The sequence below is a fragment of the Sceloporus occidentalis genome, unplaced genomic scaffold (genome assembly GCF_023333645.1).
Source record: "Sceloporus occidentalis isolate IW3139 unplaced genomic scaffold, rSceOcc1.0.p SCAF_7, whole genome shotgun sequence".
NCBI lineage: Eukaryota > Metazoa > Chordata > Lepidosauria > Squamata > Phrynosomatidae > Sceloporus > Sceloporus occidentalis.
In genome coordinates, this window is record NW_028316987.1 from 59,395,390 (window position 1) to 59,415,341 (window position 19,952).

The window sequence follows — 19,952 nt, forward strand, 5'->3', positions numbered from 1 at the left end:
TTTCCTTTATTTTATATCTTAATTTATACTTTATATATTATTTTAATTTTCTTTAATTTATAATAAATAATCCCATTGGATCGAAGCGGGGTTACAGGCTATTTCATATCTTAATTTTCCTTTTCCTTTATTTCATATTTTAATTCATATTCTATATTATTTTAGTTTTTATTTGCTTTTTCCTTTATTTTATATTTTAATTTATATTATTTTATATATTATTTTAATTTAAAATTTTCTTTTTCCTTTATTTTTTAATTTTCCTTTTCCTATTTTATATTTTAATTTATATCTTATATTATTTTAATTTTCTTTTTCCTTTATTTTCTTCTTAATTTTCCTTATTTATATTTTATATTGTTTTATATTTTATTTTAATTTTATTTTTCCTTTATATTTTATTTTAATTTTCCTTTCTTTTATGTTTTCTTTTCCCCACTAGCAGCCGGGCCCTCCTTCTTTCCTTCCTTCCCGCCTTGATCCCCGCCTAGAGGAGGCGGATTCAGGCTCTGAGGGCCGGGCCTGCTCTGCTCTGCTTGCGCGCCTTTCCCTCTGCCTCTGCCTGGACTGACTCTGGCCCTCCTCGCGCGCGTCTGGCGGTAAGTTGCATTCCATTTGAATCTTTGACCGTTAGGGAGGGAGCCGTTGGGGGCGGCTGGGCTTTGTCGAATTGAGTTGCGTCTACGCTGGAGGAATAGCGCAGTTTGGCGCCGCTTTGAGTCCTTTTTCTGGCTCTTTGCTATGGAATTCTGGGAGTTGGAAACTCCAACTCCCAGAATTCCATAGCAAAGAGCCAGGAAAAAGACTCAAAGCGGCGCCAAACTGCGTTATATTTCTGCACTAAAGAGTCTTTTGCTCACAGCGAGGGAAACAAACACCGATTCCGCCTCCATTTTGGGAAAGCCTGGGGTGGCCAGGGGTCCTTATTAAACCGCCAAGGCGTCGCAAAATGGAGGACTTTTTCGAGACACAATAGAGGGGCCTGACCAAAAGAAAGCGTTTTAAAAAACAAAACTAAACCATCATATATATATATATATATATATATTGCTATGAGTGGTCTAGTTTTGTGTTTAAAAAGTATATGTATTGTTTATATATATGTTTTAAAAACAAAACTAAACCACTCATATATATATATATATATATATATATATCTTATCAAAAGCTTAAATCCCTGATAGGAATATAAATCCATGATTCTTAGGCATGGTCAGGATGGAAGGCGTTCAAGACAAATGGAGGACATTGCAACATAAAATACTGTATAAATAATAATTATTATTATAATCATTATTATTAAAAGCTAAAAACACTCATAGGGATATAAATTAATGAGTCTTAGTCATGCTCAGAATGGAAGGCATTCAAGATAAATGGAGGACATTGCAACACAATATAAATCCATGCGTTTTGGGCATGCTCAGAACAGAGGACACTCGAAACAAATGTGTGCTGCCACCAAATAAATGCTAAAAGAAGTATAAATCCATGCTTCTTAGGCATGCACAAAATGGAGGGCATTCAGGGAAAGTGGAGGACATGACCAAATAAATGCTAAAAACACTCACAGAAGTATACATCTGCGCTTCTTGGGCATGCTCAAAATGGAGGGCATTTGAGAAAAATGGAGGATATATGCTAAATGCTAAAATGCTACTCAGAGGTGGTTTGGCCAGTTCCTTCCTCTGAAACATAGCATCTGGTATTTTTTGGTGGTCTCCCATCCACTAGCTAGGGCTCACTTTTCTTGACTTCCAGGATCAGGCAGGATCTGGTGCCATTAGAATATTTAGGCTGGTAAATCCTAGAAGAGATCGAGACACTAAAACAAAGAAGGTCACCATGCCTGTGCTCCCTCTTATCCTGATCTTGCATTCATTAGAGTGAACCTTCCTCTGAAGAAATCTTGCTACGGAAAACCCCCATGACCATATGATAGGCTTAGGGTCAGCATAAGTCACCACCGCCAGAACAAAGGCGAAGTAGTAGGGAAAAGGCTCATTTAGTCAGTCCGCCCTGTTCATGGATTCTGCATCAGTCGATTCAACCATCTACAACTTTAAAATATGACACACACACATCCCGAAAGGCAAACCTTGATTTTGCCATTTTATATAAGGGACAGAATTTTATTACACCATTGTATATAACGGGACTTGAGCATCCATGGATTTTGGTATCCACTGAGGTCCTGGGACCAAACTCAGCAGATACCAAAGGCTAATTAGAGTGGGCCCTCCACATTCACTGGGGTTAGGGGTGAAGGACCCCAGTGAACGTGGAAAAACTGCAAATAAACACTATTCTTTTTACCTAAGAGAATCTGTAGGAATCTCCAGATCCTCCAGCGCAATCCTATGGCCAACATTTGCCAGAAGTTGATCATAGAATTATGTTGGAGGACCTACAAATGCCTACAGAAATGTTTTCTCTAGCACAACTCTGTGTTCAACTTTCAGCAGAAATGTGCTGGAGGACTTAAGAGATTCCTAGAGAGAACATATTAATCAAAATTGCAAATAATCAGAGATGCAAAACTTAAAGCCACAAATGTGGAGGGCCAGCTATACTTTCACTTGTACTGGCTGCTGAGGCACTTGACCATAAATGAGGGTGTTTGGCCAACTGCTGAGACAATCTCAGCTTCTCTTCCTTTCAGCTCCAAACTTGGACCTGGAGAATATCATTTGGGGCTTATTTTGGTGCTGTGGACACTTTCCTTTTCAGAGGAGAGGATTTAGTTTTGGCAATGGGTATCAGGAGGTGGCCCAGAGAACAGCAGGGCACCAGGGGCAATCTCTGAGTTGGAAAGCCAGGCAGTTCTTGTCACTTGCACTAGTGGGTGGTAAGTGCAATTGACACCACTGGTTCAATCCATCTTAGGGTACTGCCACACTGCAGAATTAATGCAGTTTGACACTGCTTTAACTGCCATGGTTCAGTGCTATGAAATCCTGGGATTTGTAGTTTGTTGTGGCACCAAAGCTCTCTGGCAGAGAAGGCTAAATATCTCACAAAACTACCAGTCCCAGAATTCCATAACATTGAGCCATGGCAGAGAGCCAGTGTGTACGGCTTTGGAGACCAAGATTCAAATCCTGCCTCTGCCTTGTAATCTCACTGGGCGATCCTGGGCACTCTCTCCGCCTCAGATGGCAAACATGCAATGGCAAACTCCATGATAGGCTGCCATTAGTCAGAAATGACAAAAAGTTAAAGGAATGTCAAACTGCATTAATTCTTCTGTGTAGATGCAGTCACAGTAATGGTCAGTACACACTCAAAGGCCCAAGAATCATACCTGGAGTATAGATGGCCACAAGATTGAACAGGTCTCCAGTTTCAAATATGAGGGGGTAATATTTCATGCTACTTGTATTAGGAAAGCATATTAGGAGTATGCTGCTGGTAATGCACAGAGGAGCTCTACAGTCATCCTCAAATTTCTTATGCCAAGAGGAGACTGTTATACTGGTGGTGCTCAAACTTTTTGAAGCAAAATCAGTTGCACAACTGCTTTATGGATCCTAGCTGGGATCCCTCCCCAACTCTGCACCATTAGAACTTGTGCAATCCAATGTTCTAAGATCAGCTTTTCAATCTCCAAAAAGCAACTTTGAGACTGGAGTCAGGTTTTATGAAGGTGGAGGCAAGAGTGTGGGTGACTATACTCAGCTACTGGCTCAGACTATCTTCCCCACCAGCCTTGCTCCAGTAACCTTGACTGATGATTTCCAGTCTATGTGGGCTCCTTTTCACATCCATTGTTAACAAACAACGGGTGGTTGATACACACCAACAATTGGATCTAGCTAGTGCTCCAACTTTTATTGCTAGTGACTCCAGTAGATATTTGACATCGCCTATGGCATACTTAGCAAAATTTGAAGCTTTGTCATGCCCTCCCCTCAGCTGTCCTTGGAGCCCGATACAAGAAGACACCTTTCTCAGAGAGACTATGCCACTGTGACTCTGGCCAAATGGAAACAACAGAGCATGTATTACTCCGGTACTCATACTACAGGGATATCCACTTCAACCTTATTTCACCTCTATTGCATAAACACCAAGGACACACCTATCAGTTTACACTTCTGTTTTCAGGCATCAATCCTGATACAACATATAATGTTGCCAGATTCAGTAGCTGTTAAAATTAGCCAGGCAATGACCTCCACAGTAGACTAGTACCAATCTTATTTTGCTATACTGGAGCTCTGTAATCTGAAAAGATATTTTAAATACTGTTTTTAATCTGTGTTCTTACCTTCTTTTATTCTTTATCCCCCTTTTGTCTATACTGATCTATGGCCATAATAAAGATTCTATTCTATTCTATGGTCAATACACATATGAGTCCCAGCCAAAGATTGGGAAAGTTATTGCTTTGATGACAGTTGTCAGAAACTTTCAGCCAATATGAGTCTTGACCTTGCTGGTTCAGGGATTTCTGGAGTTATTCTAAAATCAATAAGTTTCTTAAGTTCTGTTGCCAGTGCACTAGTTGAAAGCTTATGGTACAGACAAGCTGTTACTTTCTGCCAAGGTGTTCTGTTTTGTTTTTGTTTTTAAACTATTGAATTTCCAGGCTTTTAAAACAAATCAGGTAGCCATTGTGTCAAGGGTGTACAGTAGTTATCTGCTAAATTACCCCTATACAAAACAGATTCTTTGTAGCTAGATGTGAAAATAAGAGTGCTAGTGGCAAGAAACCAACTTCCTTTGTGGTTTGATGCACCACCATGGTGTTCAATGCAAAATTGAATTGGCTGTGTCCACCTTAAGTAAATTGTGTGTATTGTACAGGTCTCATTTAAATTAAGGCATTTTGCTGTTTGGGAACTATTGTATATTTTAATAAGACTCTTGAAAATTAATACAGGAGGGAGCTCCAAAAGAAAAGCCTTTTGAAGATTCTGCAGCGTTACTTTATTCAGGCTCCCTTAATATCTATACACAGGAATAAAAAAGGTGCTTTACTCAAAAAGTTCCCCTTCCTCATTAAATAAATGGTAATTACACCCCCATAATGACTCCTCTGGTGTAGATGCAGAAGAAGAAATTAGTTAGGCATACGATATTCACAGCAGTTGCTTGCTTAGCTGTACAATAGTGCAAGAACTAATGTGCATGCTTCTGAAAGCCAGTTATTCATACCAACAAGACTTCACAGTTCTTCATATGCATTTTCATTTGCCATGAAGATTTGTAGTGCTAAATTTTTAACTCCTCTTGTAGAATAGAAGCAGTTGCCAATATTTGAGTGGAACTGAGAACTTTATATAACAGTTGTGGACTTGGGGAGGAGCCATAGCTCTGTGGAAGAACACATTGCTTTATGTGGTAGGTCCCAAGTACAGTCTCTGGTATTTCCAGGTAGGGCTAGGAAACCCTGGGATGACTAAATCATATAGACCAGTGCTTGCTAACCTTGGGTCTCCATATTGTTTTATCATAACTCCCAGCCTCCCTGTCCAGCATAACTAGTGGTCACAGATTATGGGATTTGTAGCCCAACAACATCTGAAGAGCCAAGGATAGGAACTGCTGATGTAAACAGTATTTTATTTATTTCCTTAAGTATTTATATCTGATGTAGATAGACCAAAGTTCTGATTCAGCAGAGCTCGGCTCCCTGTCTGGGTATCTTTTCCATAGCGCCACATCGCTCTAGCAAAACCATGACAGAGGCAGGAATCTCATTGCATAAAACAGTTTTTTCCCAATCTGGTGCCCTTCCTGTCTGTTGGTCTATGACTTTATGTATTCTCATGTGGGCTGGAAGTTGTAGTCTTAACACATACAGAGGGCACTAGGAAAACTGTTCCACTTGTGAAACTTTGTATATGTGCCTTCCTGAGGGCATGGCCTGCTGGGAAAAGGTCCCACCAATGAGGCCAAATCACATGGGAGAGGATCTTTCTTCCTCAATTATAGAATGCTCTCCCCTAGAGGCCCTATTGGCATTGGCACCAATGCTGATTTCATTTAGGAACCAGGTAAAAACGTGACTATTCATTAATAACTAGGTTATACTGATTGATCTCAAAATGCTAATGCACATGGTTTTAAAACGGTTTTAATCTCTTCAACCTGTTCATAACTTAATTGTATTTAATCTATGTATTTATTATTATTAATTACTTTATTTATTTGCCTATTTAGTCTTGTTTTAAATTACCTTCAATGATTTTACTTGTACACCACCCTGAAGGCTTTTGATACAGGGTGAGATAGAAATATTTTAGTAAATAATAAACTGTCAGCATTTTAGTTGCAGCTCAGATTCTTTTTAATAATGGGACTATGGCCACAGTCTTATTTTAAAATGTACTTTTACTGTTACTCATCCTGCTTTATAAATTAGCAATATGTCTCAGTATTGATAGCTTGAATCACTTGTTTTGTTAGACTTATGTGCCTATATGTTTATGTGTATTTTACCTATTATGCTCCTTGTATCTTGGATACCAAAAGCAATCTGATGTCTCTTGGCCTCATAACTGCATTTCAGCATATAGACTGAACAACAGTGTTGTAAATTGGACATTTTTAAAATTGAAGAATTTACAACTTGGTTGAAGTGCAGAACATGCCATAATAATGAACTTGTCTTTTGTACAGTATAAGCATGTCAGAGCTTGCAAATAGCCACTTCCTGGTTGTCTGTGGACAACCTTCAGGGATCTAGACAGAAGAATCTTAAGGCATAACTATCTAACATAGGTGTAGAAATGAGACCTGCAACAAAATGTTGGAGTGTGAAGTTTTCTTGTTCAAGGTGACATCCAGGGAGCTCTTCTTCCTTGTAGACTGTTCTCTGGTTTTCACCCTCCCGCCAACACCCAGCACTTTCTGAGTTTGTTGATTACTTATTGATCTGTTGGGTTGTTGTTCTTTAGGACTGGTGCATGTACATTTGTGTATAACAGTGATTTGGACAGGTACTAGGTGGTGTATGTGTTTGTATCTCAGTGACCTAGGCAGTTGGGCTAGTTAAATATTTTTGGTGAAACTAACAGTTGTGGGCTTGTTTTCAGTACAATTTGCCCTGTACAACCGTAACAGGAATTTTTGCAGGCCATTTGATCATAAATGCAGTGATATTCCAGGATTTCTTATTTAAAGTTGGACATACTGAAGATGGCTGACGCTAAATTGCTATCATGTACTCTCAAATATCCATTTCTTAGTCTCAGCTAGACCAGAGCCATTGAATCATTTTGCTTTACTTATGTTGAATTATGTGGTCTACTCTACTTAGGACTAACCACAGGATTCCAGCTGTTGGCTGGCATCCTGTTAGTGGCATTTACAGGCTGAAGCCCCCCGTCAATGACCATTTGTGCTTCAAAAAGAGTGGGGTGAGGGAAATCACAAAAGCATTTGATTGTGTTCCTGTAGCCAGTTGCAAAGTTTTTACATCATCTTGAGGATCTACAAACCTCTGTGGGACATGGTCAGACCTCAATGGTTGATTAAATTAGTTTTAGCTATGGAGATATAGCCCAATGATTCTGTCACACACACACACCAATCTCCTCCAGGCATATATAACCATGGCCCAGTGTAGCAAAGTTTCACACAGAACGACAAGTGTGGTCAGCACAAGAATTGTTCCTTTATCCAATGGTAAGGTTGGAGAGGGTTAAAACAAAGCCCACCTTCAACATCTAAAAGCTGGGTAGAAGTGACAGATTGTTCAGGCTCTTTCACCCATTGGGCATTCAGAATTTGGGTCATACTTTAGGCATAGAGGCCACCATGCCTCTGTCACCCCATTCAGGGTGGCAGAGGCATGATGGCCTCTATGCCTAAGTATGATCCAAATTCAGGACTTCAGGTTGGAGCCGAAATATATCAGCTTACTGTAGAACCAAAGTTGGATTCTTCAAGGGCACCACAGCCTGGCTCACCAGGGTAATACGGTTTGAGTAAGATTAAACTTCAGTCCATATACCTGAGTAGGCCTGATTGCTGAGATTATTAGGGGGGTTTACAGGTCATGCTTTTGTTGTCCAATTTCAGCAATATGCTTCTTCTGATCTATATCTACATGAGGGCCATATGGATATTTGTATGGCTTTTCTTAACATTTTTCCTAATGAATAATAATAATAATAATAATAATAATAATAATATTTATATTTCCTGCTTCTCCCTTCGGATCGATATATGCATTTTTGTTTGTGCTTTTAAAATGTTCAAGCAATGAATGGAATATGTTTATTCGGTGAATGACCAGCAAAATTCAAGCAATGTTTTCTGCATATTTCGCTTTAAAAATGCAGTTTATGTGCACCTTAACTTAATATGCATTTTTGTGTATTTTCTTTTCTTGAAATATTGCAAAACCCTCAAAAACATGGTCTGTGGTATGTGACTCAAAGGCTTGGGAGATTCAGATTGGGTAAATCTATTTCTTAAAACTTAACATAATGCCAATCTTCCTTCTAAGCAAGTATGAAAGAATTTACAACCAGAAGCAACCCACCTAGTTTACACTCTGCTTTGGATTCATTTATATATACTTTGTATGTACTCTATCTGTATGATTTAATAACATGCCTGTATTCTCATGATAGATTCCACAAAAATGATTATTGCTGTGGCTGACTTTATGTTCCATTTATTTTAATGAACTGGAAACAGATGCTCAAGTTGGCTGACATATTTAATGCCCCAAGTGATGATGAAGACTTTTTTGGTTTTGGACCTGATGTTCCCATGGAAACAGGATCACCAGAGGACCGCTGTGAGAGTTTTGATTCACTGGAGGCAAGGAAAACGGTACAAAAATCTTTTAACAAATCCTGCATAGTTTCTATCCTGTAAAGAAAAGTTCCGATGAACATGAAACAGCGCATTTCTTTTGGCTTCATTCTTCCTGCCATGGATATTCTGTAAAAGAAATTTAGTTAAAATTGCTGAACAGCAGCACCATTGGAGATGATGGGTGTTGATCAATATTTTTGGCCTGAGGGAAGCCTTGAAAAGGAGGAGGGGTCATAACTGTGTCCCTGTGGCTCTCCATATTTGTTTGGCTTTATGACTTTGCTGGCTAAAGCTGATGGAAGGTCCTTACTCATCCTTGCCTTACTAGGTAATGCCAGTTTGAATACCTGATTTTTCATGACAGCTGCACACATTCCTAAGCCAACCCAACTTACCCCATGGGCAGAAACCGGACCAGATTGGGTGTGGGAGGTGAACAAGGACCCCTTCACACATACCAATTACCTAAAAGATGGGGAACTTCTTTTAGCCCAGAAGCTGAATTGGATTTCAGAGGCATTTTGGGGAATTGGTGTGCAGGGATAAAGGGGAGGGACTCAGAATATTTTACTGTAAGGCTTACAGAAATGTCCCTAAGGGAACTTGGTCTTCTACCTATGTTTGGAAAAAGTCCATGAAGCTGACTGCCAACTTACCTTGGTAGAGCAAGTCATTATGTAGGCACAGAACATATTAGTTTCAGTCTGTAAGCCATAAATGTAACCTCCCCTTTATGTAGGTGCCCCCTCTTCCACAACCAGCTGTACTGAAAATATCAATAAAAGAAGAAAGTAGTTTTACCGAGAAGCCCCTCCAATTATCTTTAATAAGTCATAGGATTTTTTAAAAAATGTGTCTGAATGATTCTCCCTTCTATTCCACTAGAAGTTTTTCTACCTGTCTATTGTATCTCATCCTCACTTACATTACCTCAATATAAAAGAGTATATAATTAAATTTGGGGAAGGGAGGACAGGGAAAAGGGGGAATAACAATACTTACTGAATTGCAGTTGTATGAAGGTCATGTTAAGTCTTGCATGAGAAGAGGAAGCAGCAATGGGGAGGAGGGGGAGACAAACATTCTCAATTATAGAACTGCGATTCTCCAAAGATGCATGTTTTGTGCATATGTGTGTGATTTTCCCTTTGCCACACAGTGTTGCTTTTCTTTCAAGGTAGAAAGATTGACAGATGCTTTGAATTATTTTATTTCTTTTATAGACCTTGCTAATTTCAGAAAGTTCACTGCAGTTCTATGTGTCTAATAAAGTGAAAAATCTTGAACATATTAGAAGAAGGGAAAAATTACAATTTTATGATTATCAATTCAAGGAAGCTGTAGCAATTTGTCTCCCCCCACCAATGTGTAGTGTCATTTTTAGCTAGAATCCTGTTAGCATACTTTGCTGGTGTAACTGTACCAGCATAGACAGTGGTACCAGGAGCTAAAAGGCTATGGCACAGTAGCCACAGAGGAAGTAAAGCAGTGGAGAACCAGGCTGCTTAAAGCTGGCAGATTTTGTCTGCTTCCCCTTGCCAATGTTTGCAGAACCCCAGAAGAAGTGTGGCTGCTATTGCCAGCAGGATTCTGGCCATTAGCCTGAATGCTAAGTTAATGTTAACTTGTCAGCTCTTCCTCTCTTTACAACCATTTTGTGGTGGGAGGGGTTGCTGAAAATCAGGGGTAAGAAGGAATATGCTCTATCAGACCAATAGTCCATCTGGTTGAGTTCTCTGCTCCCACAATGGCCAACCACATATCAGTGCAAGCAGGATACTAACATAATAGTATGCTCTCCCACTGTATTCCCCAGAAACTGATATTGAGAAGGGTACAGCCTCTGATGTAGAACTACTGTATTATGACTTGCAACCTTATTCACCATGTGCCCAGCAAGATTCTGCTACTTCTCTTTTCCATTCTGTCCATACCTATTCCATGGAGACCTTCATCCTGAATGAATAGAAATGTGTGACATCTTAATGGGCAATAGGTTTAATGGGGCTTGAGATTTTGTAGGCAGAAGTTTTACAGTAGAGCGGGAAGCGATTCAGTACCTTTTCAGTATTCAAGCAATATTAAACTAGATGGTGTGTGGGTACATTACCTGAAAATAAGAAGACAAGCAGTGAAGGAGGTATTTTTGGATCCCCAAATAAGTTTCACTTAAGGAAGCTAATGTAAAAGCAAGTTCTTTATTCCTTTTCCCCTCTCCATCGTAATAACCTTAGATCTCAATGAAGGGAGGGGGCAGAGTTCTGACCGTCAGGTTTTTCAGAAGTTAAGTGCCTACAGAGAGGGAGATGACAGAGAGCTTTTCCTGTACTATATGGCTTTCCATGAACTTCTTTAGGGTTACCTTCTGATCACGTTTGTCCTACTTATTGTATTTATCCCTTCCCTCGTTCAGCAGAACTCTGTATTTCCCCCAATTTACCCTGTCAGCACAGGAGAAGTACCTTACTTTTATTTTGATGTGAGGCTCTTTGGAAGTCTTTCAGTTCTTTTTGCATACTGGAAAAATTAGTGGGGATGTATGCTTGATATTGCTGGATGTTAATTTTCAGCCCAGACACCTGACTCAGGAACTGAGAGAGGTTTTCACAGAAGACACAGCCTCAGAAAATGAAGAGTTTGAAGGATTTTGTTCAAATGAGCATGACATCAATGACAAGAAAGATGTGGAGGTGTGGGCCTCATATTTGTTGCATTTAACTTTTTATAACTGTCCATTTAATGTATGTATATATACTTAAGAATAATTTTGACATAGGACTGGGGGGCATGGAGGTTCAGGATTGAAGAGAATCCTACAAAAATATTTTTTAACCCATTGAGCCATATTATCACATTAGCCAGTGGGCAGAATTAAATGTAGGTCTTTTCTGTATCATGAAGCTAGTGTCAGAAGCCCCACTGCATGGGAGAAACAAATGCTGTGGCTCCTTCCAATGCCAGTGTTGGTCTAGTGGGCAGGAAAGAAAGAATCACTGGCATGAGGAGTTTCTCCCCTGTAAACTAGGGTTCCCTGCATTACATGAATCTGCTGTAGTGGAGTTTTGCAACAACGGTAATAAAAAGGGCCAGAATATTTAAAGCCCAGTTTGAACTCCCAACATCTTAGGCATTGGATTTTCCACATTGCTTACTACACAAGTCTTTGGTGAACTGGAGGTACCAGGGATTGACTCAGGGATCTGCATGTGAAACATGTTCTTCACTTTTGTGCTGTGCTCTCCAATGTGAGTTTATTTCTTTTGGCATAAGCCTACGCCTACTTACTGTTGAGTTTGTCTTGTTAAGTCAGGCTTCATCTGGGCCGGTAGTTGAAAACATGAATGTTCCCAGCTCTCTTATGCAGATGAAGTGCACACAGATAACCTGTTCCTATAATCAAGGCTGTTTTGAACAGTTTATATGGAATGGGTACATTTCATTTTAAAATCTGTGTATTTTTTTTAAAAAAAATACTGTCTTAATTTCCCCTATGATATCAATGTTACTGTAATGTAGACTGATGTGAATGTAGGCTGTTTCATCCATTTTGTTTTTTAAGGCAGAGGAATCAGATTGGCAGAATGGCCCTTTGTCCTCAATGGAGGCTGAACAAGAGGAAGAGAAGGAAGAAAGAGGAAGAGCATCTTCCAAGAAGAGGAGCTTTGGCTTTCGTGTAGCCTTGCAGTTTCCAACCAGGAAATCAGCTGAAAAGATTTCTTCCAAGATATGCTTAATGGACAATAAACACTCTCCCTCTCTTACACAAACAAGAAACAATAATACTTGGGAAAAAGCAGACACTGAAGTAGCATCTTCAGGGTTGGAGGAAGATGCTAAAGAAGTACCAGAGGATAACTCTAGTGCCCTGCTGAAAAGAGCCATGAATATCAAAGAAAATAAAGCCATGGTAAGAACTGGTGTGAAAGTTGCATTGTCTGTGAAAGTATATTCAGATTCTTAATTTGCTTTTGTAACCCAAGGAGATTAAAGGTTGTGGTGATTATCACAAATTCTAAGTCAGTGGTATTCAAAGTGGTGGTCCCTGGCATGTTTCAAGGAAATAAAGAAAAAATGTACCCAATAGGGGCAGTTTAGTGCCAGTCTCTGGTACATTGGGGGGAAATTGCTGGTCCTGCATATCAGCCAAGAGGCACTGTTCTAGGCCACACATGTCTTGTTAATTGTGCAAAATTTGCACAAATTTCTATTTCTTCTTTCAAGTTTCTATTGTAATTTTATTTTTGTTATTTAGACACTTACACTTCTAAGAATATCAGTTTAGTCATGGCAGTATAATTTTAAAAAGGACAGGTGTGCCATTAGCACTTACCCTTTAAAATAAATGCTAATGATTTACATTTCAAAAATAAACAAGAAGGAGAAAGTATCCAGTAATCTAGCTATTAGCTAGTATTGAAAGTATATTTTGAATACTAAATTTATGTACCATTTGGTGTCGTTTTCCTCACTTTAGCTTGCCCAGTTATTAGCAGAACTGAATTCTCTACCTGATCTGTTTCCAGTTAAAACCTCTACCTCAACCCCTGTAAGTATGACTGGGGAATATTTTACATTTACCTTTTATGTCACCCATTGTCTGAAGTGCAACAGTATTGTGAGCTGTTCTGTGGTTGGATTCTGGAGCCTGAGGCTGACATCTTGTTGGTGACATATGCAGCCATAAGTCCAAGCTACATCTGCATATTACTTTTTTGCTTGTTGTAGAGGTCAGAATTCTCTTCCTTCCTCACACAACAACTAACCTCTGCTCACAATACTCTTTTCCCCTGGGCCCACCATCTACAGTCATGTTGTGGCTGTTGAAGAGAGCCTAAGAGACACACAGTGATGAAGGCATATTCTGGGGCTTCCCAGGAGTCCTTCAGAGATCCTGGAAGATGACTGTGTCATTGTGCTGCCTAACACAGGAATATGTGCTTACTTGTGTATTTGGTCCAGTTTATCTACAGTTGAATTTTTTCATAAACCATCTATTTTGTAGACATGTTTTCTGCCCTGAAAAGGTATTAAGAATAAAGGGATTTATAGTTATCTGTCCATATCCATGGATTCTTTATCCATAGATTTAACCATTCATGGTTTGAAAATATTTTTTTAAAATATAAATTCCAAAAAACAAATCTCAATTTTGCTATTTTATATAAGGGACATCATTTTACTATGCCATTGTATTTAATGTGGCATAGGCATCCATAAATTTTGTTATCCACAGGGGGGTAATGGAACCAAAGTCCAGGATATACCGAAGGCCCACTGTATGTGCAAACTAATTAATGGCTTTCAAGAATACCTTTTCAGTTTTGTCCTTTCCTTTGTAAATTACATGAGATATTCTTGCAATGTCAAGAGTATTTAGGAAAGGGACAGTCTAGATGTAGTGACACAGACACATGAGTGACTTTGGTCCTTTATATAATGGGTGAGCAACATGAGGGTTTCCTCTACCCTCCACTGTTTTTGCAGCCCTATGACTACAATTGAATGGCCATCCCCTTTTTGTTCAAACAAAAGAGAATAATGTTTCCTGGAAAGCTTTAGGAACAACAGTTTTTATATCTAAAGCCAGGCATGGGCTTTACTTTAGGGTCTCCATAAGTCAAAAATGACTTGAAGGCATACAACAAGAACAACAAACTATAACATTGATTGTACTATAACTTAGTATGTTTTAAAATTGTTTTTAATTCAGCTCTTTTAACTGATGATCTATTTAATTGTAGCTTAGTATTATAACAAAAACCACAGGACCTCAAATTCCATTGGTTTTAATGGTGGCACGCTGCGTGCACACACCAACATGGAATGAATGGGAATGGGGCCATTTGCATATGCAAATCTGTGGATGGCAAGCCCTCAGTTGGAGTGGATGGTCTGAATGTTTATTTGATTGAAGAGGTTTGGGGAACTGGGAGGAGGTTGAACATTAGAGAAGCTAAATCTGTTCCATGCTTGGTTAATAAAGAAAAAGAAAAGTCTGTTTTCTCTTTTTTAGAAACAAAAGAAACCCCCAAGGAAAAAGTTTTCTGAAGGCCAGATAGAGCGCCGTACAAACCCAACAAGGAATGCTCGCCCACCAGAGAAATTTGCCTTGGAAAACTTCACTGCAACTGCACTTAGATTTGCAGAACAGCTTCACAATTACAGACAACAGAACCTCCTGAAGAAAAAACTGAAAGGGGTATATTCCCATACAGTTTTGATTATTCTTTTTAGCAAAACATGTCACAAACCACTTAAGGACTAGAGAATAGGAGCAAATTAGACTAATAATCCAGTGTCGGTTCGATACATAGGTAATCTTGAACAATCTCCTCTCCACACCAGATATACTCTGTTGCTGGATTATTTCTATTTATTTTAGAAAAGGAACACAGGTCTAGAATGAAATAGCTATTTTGGGCTGGATTGATGGTATAAGATGAGTGGAATGGAGAGGGGATTGGTGGCACCTTGGGATGTCCAAAAGTGCATTTTAGGAGTAAAATTGAAGGAAAAGGAAATAGATCTGTGCTTCTTAGTTTGAAAATACTCCGCAGTCTAACTAAAAAGTTTATCACATTCAAGTTGAAGTAGATATTTGGGAAGGAAAAGAAAAGGATATGGAAATTAGTTTTGAATAGAAAAAAGGATTGCACACATAAAGACATGAGAGGCATTCAACAGGAATGCAGCAGAAGTCCTTAGTTTGTTGATGGTGAAGTGAATTTCTTTCCTTAGGGTAGTTTGGAAGTACCCAAAAGAAGAAGATTATCAAAATATGGTTCATGCCGACCAGTTGAAGACATAACGGATGAAGATTTAGAAAATGTTGCAATAACAGTTAAAGATAAGATCTATGATAAAGTTTTGGTATGTTCCTGTTTGTTTCTTTAGATGCTGGATCATATAAAAATATATCATCAAGATAGTGGCTTTACATTAGTGGCCCCAATCCAGTGTTTTATCTTTTGCTGGGTATATTTTTAGAAGTTCCTGTCACTCCTGGTCAGGGTCTCAGGGATAGAAAATTGTTCCATGAAACCACTACTATTCACCACTCCTGATCTGGAAGCAAATACCCATTCTTTGTTGAGCCAAAGTGCAAAAAAATTAAAAAGGAAATGTAAATCAGATACCATGGCTATGTAGTTTTCCTGTTGGAAATGTAAGATGAGATAGAATAACCTGGGTTGTTTTCTTTATGTTTGTTGGGGTGGTGGTGTAGTGGTATAGGGTTGGATGTTACTGCTAGATTTAAGATCAGGGGCTACATTTTTGTTTGTATTTTTATCTTGTACCGCTGAAACCATTACTTCAGCTGGGTCTTGCAAAACCTTGTAAGGTGTAACATTTACATAGAGGTTGCAGAACAGGTAAAATGTTCTAGAATATAAAACATTTAAAAACAAAATGGCTTTCATTTATTATTGATTGGTACAGAACCTATCTTACAAGGATGGAAGGACTCTGGTCACAGAACGTGCCTCTGCTCAACTTTAAGGGATTGCTCTCTGTTTCATACTTCATCTTGACCTCTGTAGCATGTAGGTGGGGTAGATTGGGTTGAAGAGATGTGTTTCAGCCAGTCCATTTACGTCTCAAAATCATTGAATAGTATTTATGAAACAATTTTCCTATGACACTCAAAGGTTGTGGCATTAGAAATGTGGCATAGTCACATTAATAGATTTAGTTGTACCATTGATTGGAATGGGGAAAATTTCATCAGACAGAATGCATCAACATAAATACAAAATGCTTCTGATTTTAGAGTAAACAGTTGATTGTAAAATAATTGCACATGCCTCATGAATTGGTTGAACAAATCCATCATACTTATCTCTTAATGCATTTGGGAAACATTTATTAACAAGTTAATAAAACTGTCCTGATTCTTGGTATAATTCTTCTTTTTCCTGATTCTACCCCCATCAGGGAAGTACATGCCATCAGTGTCGGCAGAAGACAATTGACACAAAGACAATTTGTCGTAATGAAGGCTGTGGGGGTGTGAGAGGACAGTTTTGTGGGCCATGCCTTCGTAATCGCTATGGAGAGGATGTGAAGTCAGCACTTCTAGACCCAGTAGGTACCCAGCTTTAAGTTTGTAGAGTAAAAACAGATTCCTATGTGGTGAAGTTGAATCCCTAGTGCTTTCATTGGTAGCACTAGGGATTCAATATGCACACCCAATATGAGTACCCAGATGGTTGGGGGCAATTAGTTTATTGTTGTAAACCGCTTAGACACTGCTAGTTTGGTATGAAACGGTATATAAATGAAGCTTTTTTTGTTTTGTTTATTTTTATGCACACTAACTGTTAAACTCTATACTCTGAAATTTCTAACTACATTCTGATGGCTTTACTAAGCACCAACAGCTATAGTACTTATGAAGGGATGGCTTTTGATAATTAATGCCTTGCCCTTACATTTCCTTAAGGATTGGTTCTGTCCTCCTTGCCGTGGGATCTGTAATTGTAGCTACTGTCGTAAGCGTGATGGTCGTTGTGCCACAGGAATGCTAATCCACTTGGCAAAGTTTTACGGTCATGACAATGTAAAAGAATATCTTGAAAGGTAGGTGGGTTTTTAGAATTTCATATCTTGATATTGGCCAGTGTTCTGCTTCCCCCTCCTCCAAACTAGCTTTGGTATAGGAAACAGTGGAAGCCAGTTTTTGGAGGGCATGGTGATCTGCAGGAAGGGGAGGGGAAGAATGTTCTTTTGAGCTGGCAGGCATCTAATAATGCAATATTAATTTCAGGTCTTTGTATGTGATTATAGTTGTGAGAAACCAGCACAAATTTAGTTGAGGAGTATTTCAGACCCACTATGGTGTAATCATTTGAGCACTGGACTCTGGAAACCTGGGTTCGAATTCCCACTCAGCCATGGAACCCCACTGGATGACCTTGGGCACGTCATAATCCCTAAGTCTCAGAGGAAGGCAAAAACAAAAGCCCCAGAACAAATCTTGCCAAGAAAACACTGTGGTTCACATTATGGTTGCTATAAGCTGGAAGCAATTTAAAGGCACACAACAATGACAAGTATTACAGTTGTTACAAAATATGGAACAAAGAAGAGTGGATGGGTAGGTGGGTGGCTTCGATCTGCTGTTTTCACAGTTTTCTTTTTTTCAAAGTAGGACTCATCCATTCTTATATGCACCCTCACAGATGCTGAGCTGTGAATACTTTAGGTGCAAGGCCATCACATCTCAAAGTATGTTTTGGCAGTCCTGCTTCAGAAGTTTCAGTAGACGTATGGGGAGCATTAAGCATGAATTCTACTCCTATAGCTTTCCCCTCTAAGGGATAGTAATCCTTTACATACTAAGTCCCGAACAATTAAATGCAAAAGTGCTCTGCTGCCTGGGGTCAGGAAAGACAAGAAATCAGTTGTAGCCAGTGGGGACTCATATGTTACCAGTCCCTGGTACATCATGTGAAAAGCTCACCAGTCCTTCACATTATAACCGGAGCAGCACTGATCTAGATCTTCAATTATTTGTGCTTCTGTCTAGATGTTCCGTTCTCTTTACAGCCAACTAGCAGAAATTGTGATGAATGAATAATACTAGGATTAGGAACATGTTAGGTCAGATTTTGTTAGACAGCATCACAAGTCATTTATCATCATAGTTGTGCTGTTTAGGGTTGATGGTAGTTGCAATCCAGTAACATCTGGACAGCCACATGTTCTCCACCCCTAAGTTTCAGAAACAGTTTTATTAGAATTTTGACCATCTGAAGCAGATAAAAACTATTTAGTTTTTATTTGATCTCTGAAGTACAACTCTGCTTTTCCCCCACAGCTTGCAAAAGCAACTTGCTGAAGACAACTGAAAAAAAAAGTATCTGTGGCTTTACAAGGATATAACTTTGTCAACTCAAAAAGAAGAGTTGGGGTTAAAACCTTTTTGAAAATAATTTTATCATGGTTGTTGTTTGTATTAAAAAGATTTCTCAGGAAAACAGCTGTCAAAGGAATCTGCGTATTCTGTGTTCTTTGCCACTGTATACTGGGAATGTCTTCTGGGAAATTCGTACAGAAATAATCAGAGACAAAAACAACTTCCATTTCTTTCAGTGGGCTTCCATAGGAGAAATGTGTATCAATGTACTATTAGGAACAGACATCAGTTGGTGTGATTAATATTTAACAGATCTCAAATACTGTCAGTTACACCCAAGTGCTTTAGAGCCATTTTAAGTTCTTCTCATAGATGTTAGAAATGTAATACAGGGAAAGTGTTTCAATACTCCCAGTTCCTATCATTTATATTCAATACTTAACTGCAACAGATTTGTCCTTGGTAGCTTGGTTAAGATATATCCACCCCCAGATTACACCAGGATTTCTAAAATGTTTTGAACTGGGCAGGGGTTCCAAATATTTGCCATTCCCTTAGCTGTAACCCCAGTGTTCTGTTCCGTAGTAAAGAAATACAGATTTTCTGAGCAGTTCCTTTCCATTTCATGTAGGCTGAACTGTGTAACAGTTTTTTTTATTCCATATACAATTAACCGGTGTACTGCTGAAATTCATCCATAATGCTTCTTGTACAGTCAGCCCTCCTTATCCACAGATTTTTTTACCCATGGATTCAAGCATCCCAGGCTTGAAAACACTTTAAAAATATACAAATTCCCATAGGTGAACCTTGATTTTGCCCTTTTATATAAGGGCCACCATTTTACTATGCTATTATATTTAATGGGATTTGAGCATCCATGGATTTTGTTGTCCATGGAGGGTCCTAGAACCAAACCCCAGTGGATACCAAGGGCCCACTGTATATCTGCTTTTTGATACCAGCTTTAACAGTTATCAAAGACATAGCGGATGGGTTTTTGTGTGTGAGGCTGTGGTCAACTGGGCACACATCTAACTATTCAGAAGTTATAAGCATACTTTACTGTCTTTGTTAACTGGTACGTGAAGCTGTTCAAAATCTGGGTAAATGCCAAAAGAACTGTTGTGGGTCCTCTTGGCACATTTGTTGAATTGGTGATTTGTTTTCCATGTACAGCAAGCTGTCTGTTGCAGCAAAATAATTGGGGCAATAAGATGACTGTTATACACTGGAGTATTTAACCTAAGGTTTATTTTGATATTTTTATACTATTGTTGAAATGAGGAAAACAGCACATTTTATAAAGATGCTT

General features: G+C 38.9%; 1 protein-coding gene across 3 annotated transcripts; it reads left to right on the top strand.

Moving 5' to 3' along the window:
- The first annotated feature begins 500 nt into the window (after positions 1–500).
- LOC149309817 (cell division cycle-associated 7-like protein) lies at positions 501–19,937 on the top strand. 3 transcript variants are annotated; one of them, XM_089533099.1, is made up of 10 exons: positions 501–599; positions 8,656–8,793; positions 11,349–11,468; positions 12,338–12,685; positions 13,253–13,324; positions 14,792–14,977; positions 15,517–15,648; positions 16,714–16,863; positions 17,222–17,358; positions 18,599–19,937. In XM_089533099.1, exons 2-10 carry the CDS (start codon positions 8,656–8,658, stop codon positions 18,627–18,629), a joined length of 1,314 nt encoding a protein of 437 aa, XP_089389225.1. In that variant the 5' UTR covers positions 501–599; the 3' UTR covers positions 18,630–19,937. The 3 variants fall into 3 exon arrangements, with proteins under 3 accessions (XP_089389225.1, XP_089389223.1, XP_089389224.1); XM_089533097.1 differs by lacking the exon at positions 501–599 and adding an exon at positions 1,202–6,002; XM_089533098.1 differs by lacking the exons at positions 501–599; positions 11,349–11,468 and adding an exon at positions 1,202–6,002.
- The last annotated feature ends 15 nt before the right edge of the window (positions 19,938–19,952 follow it).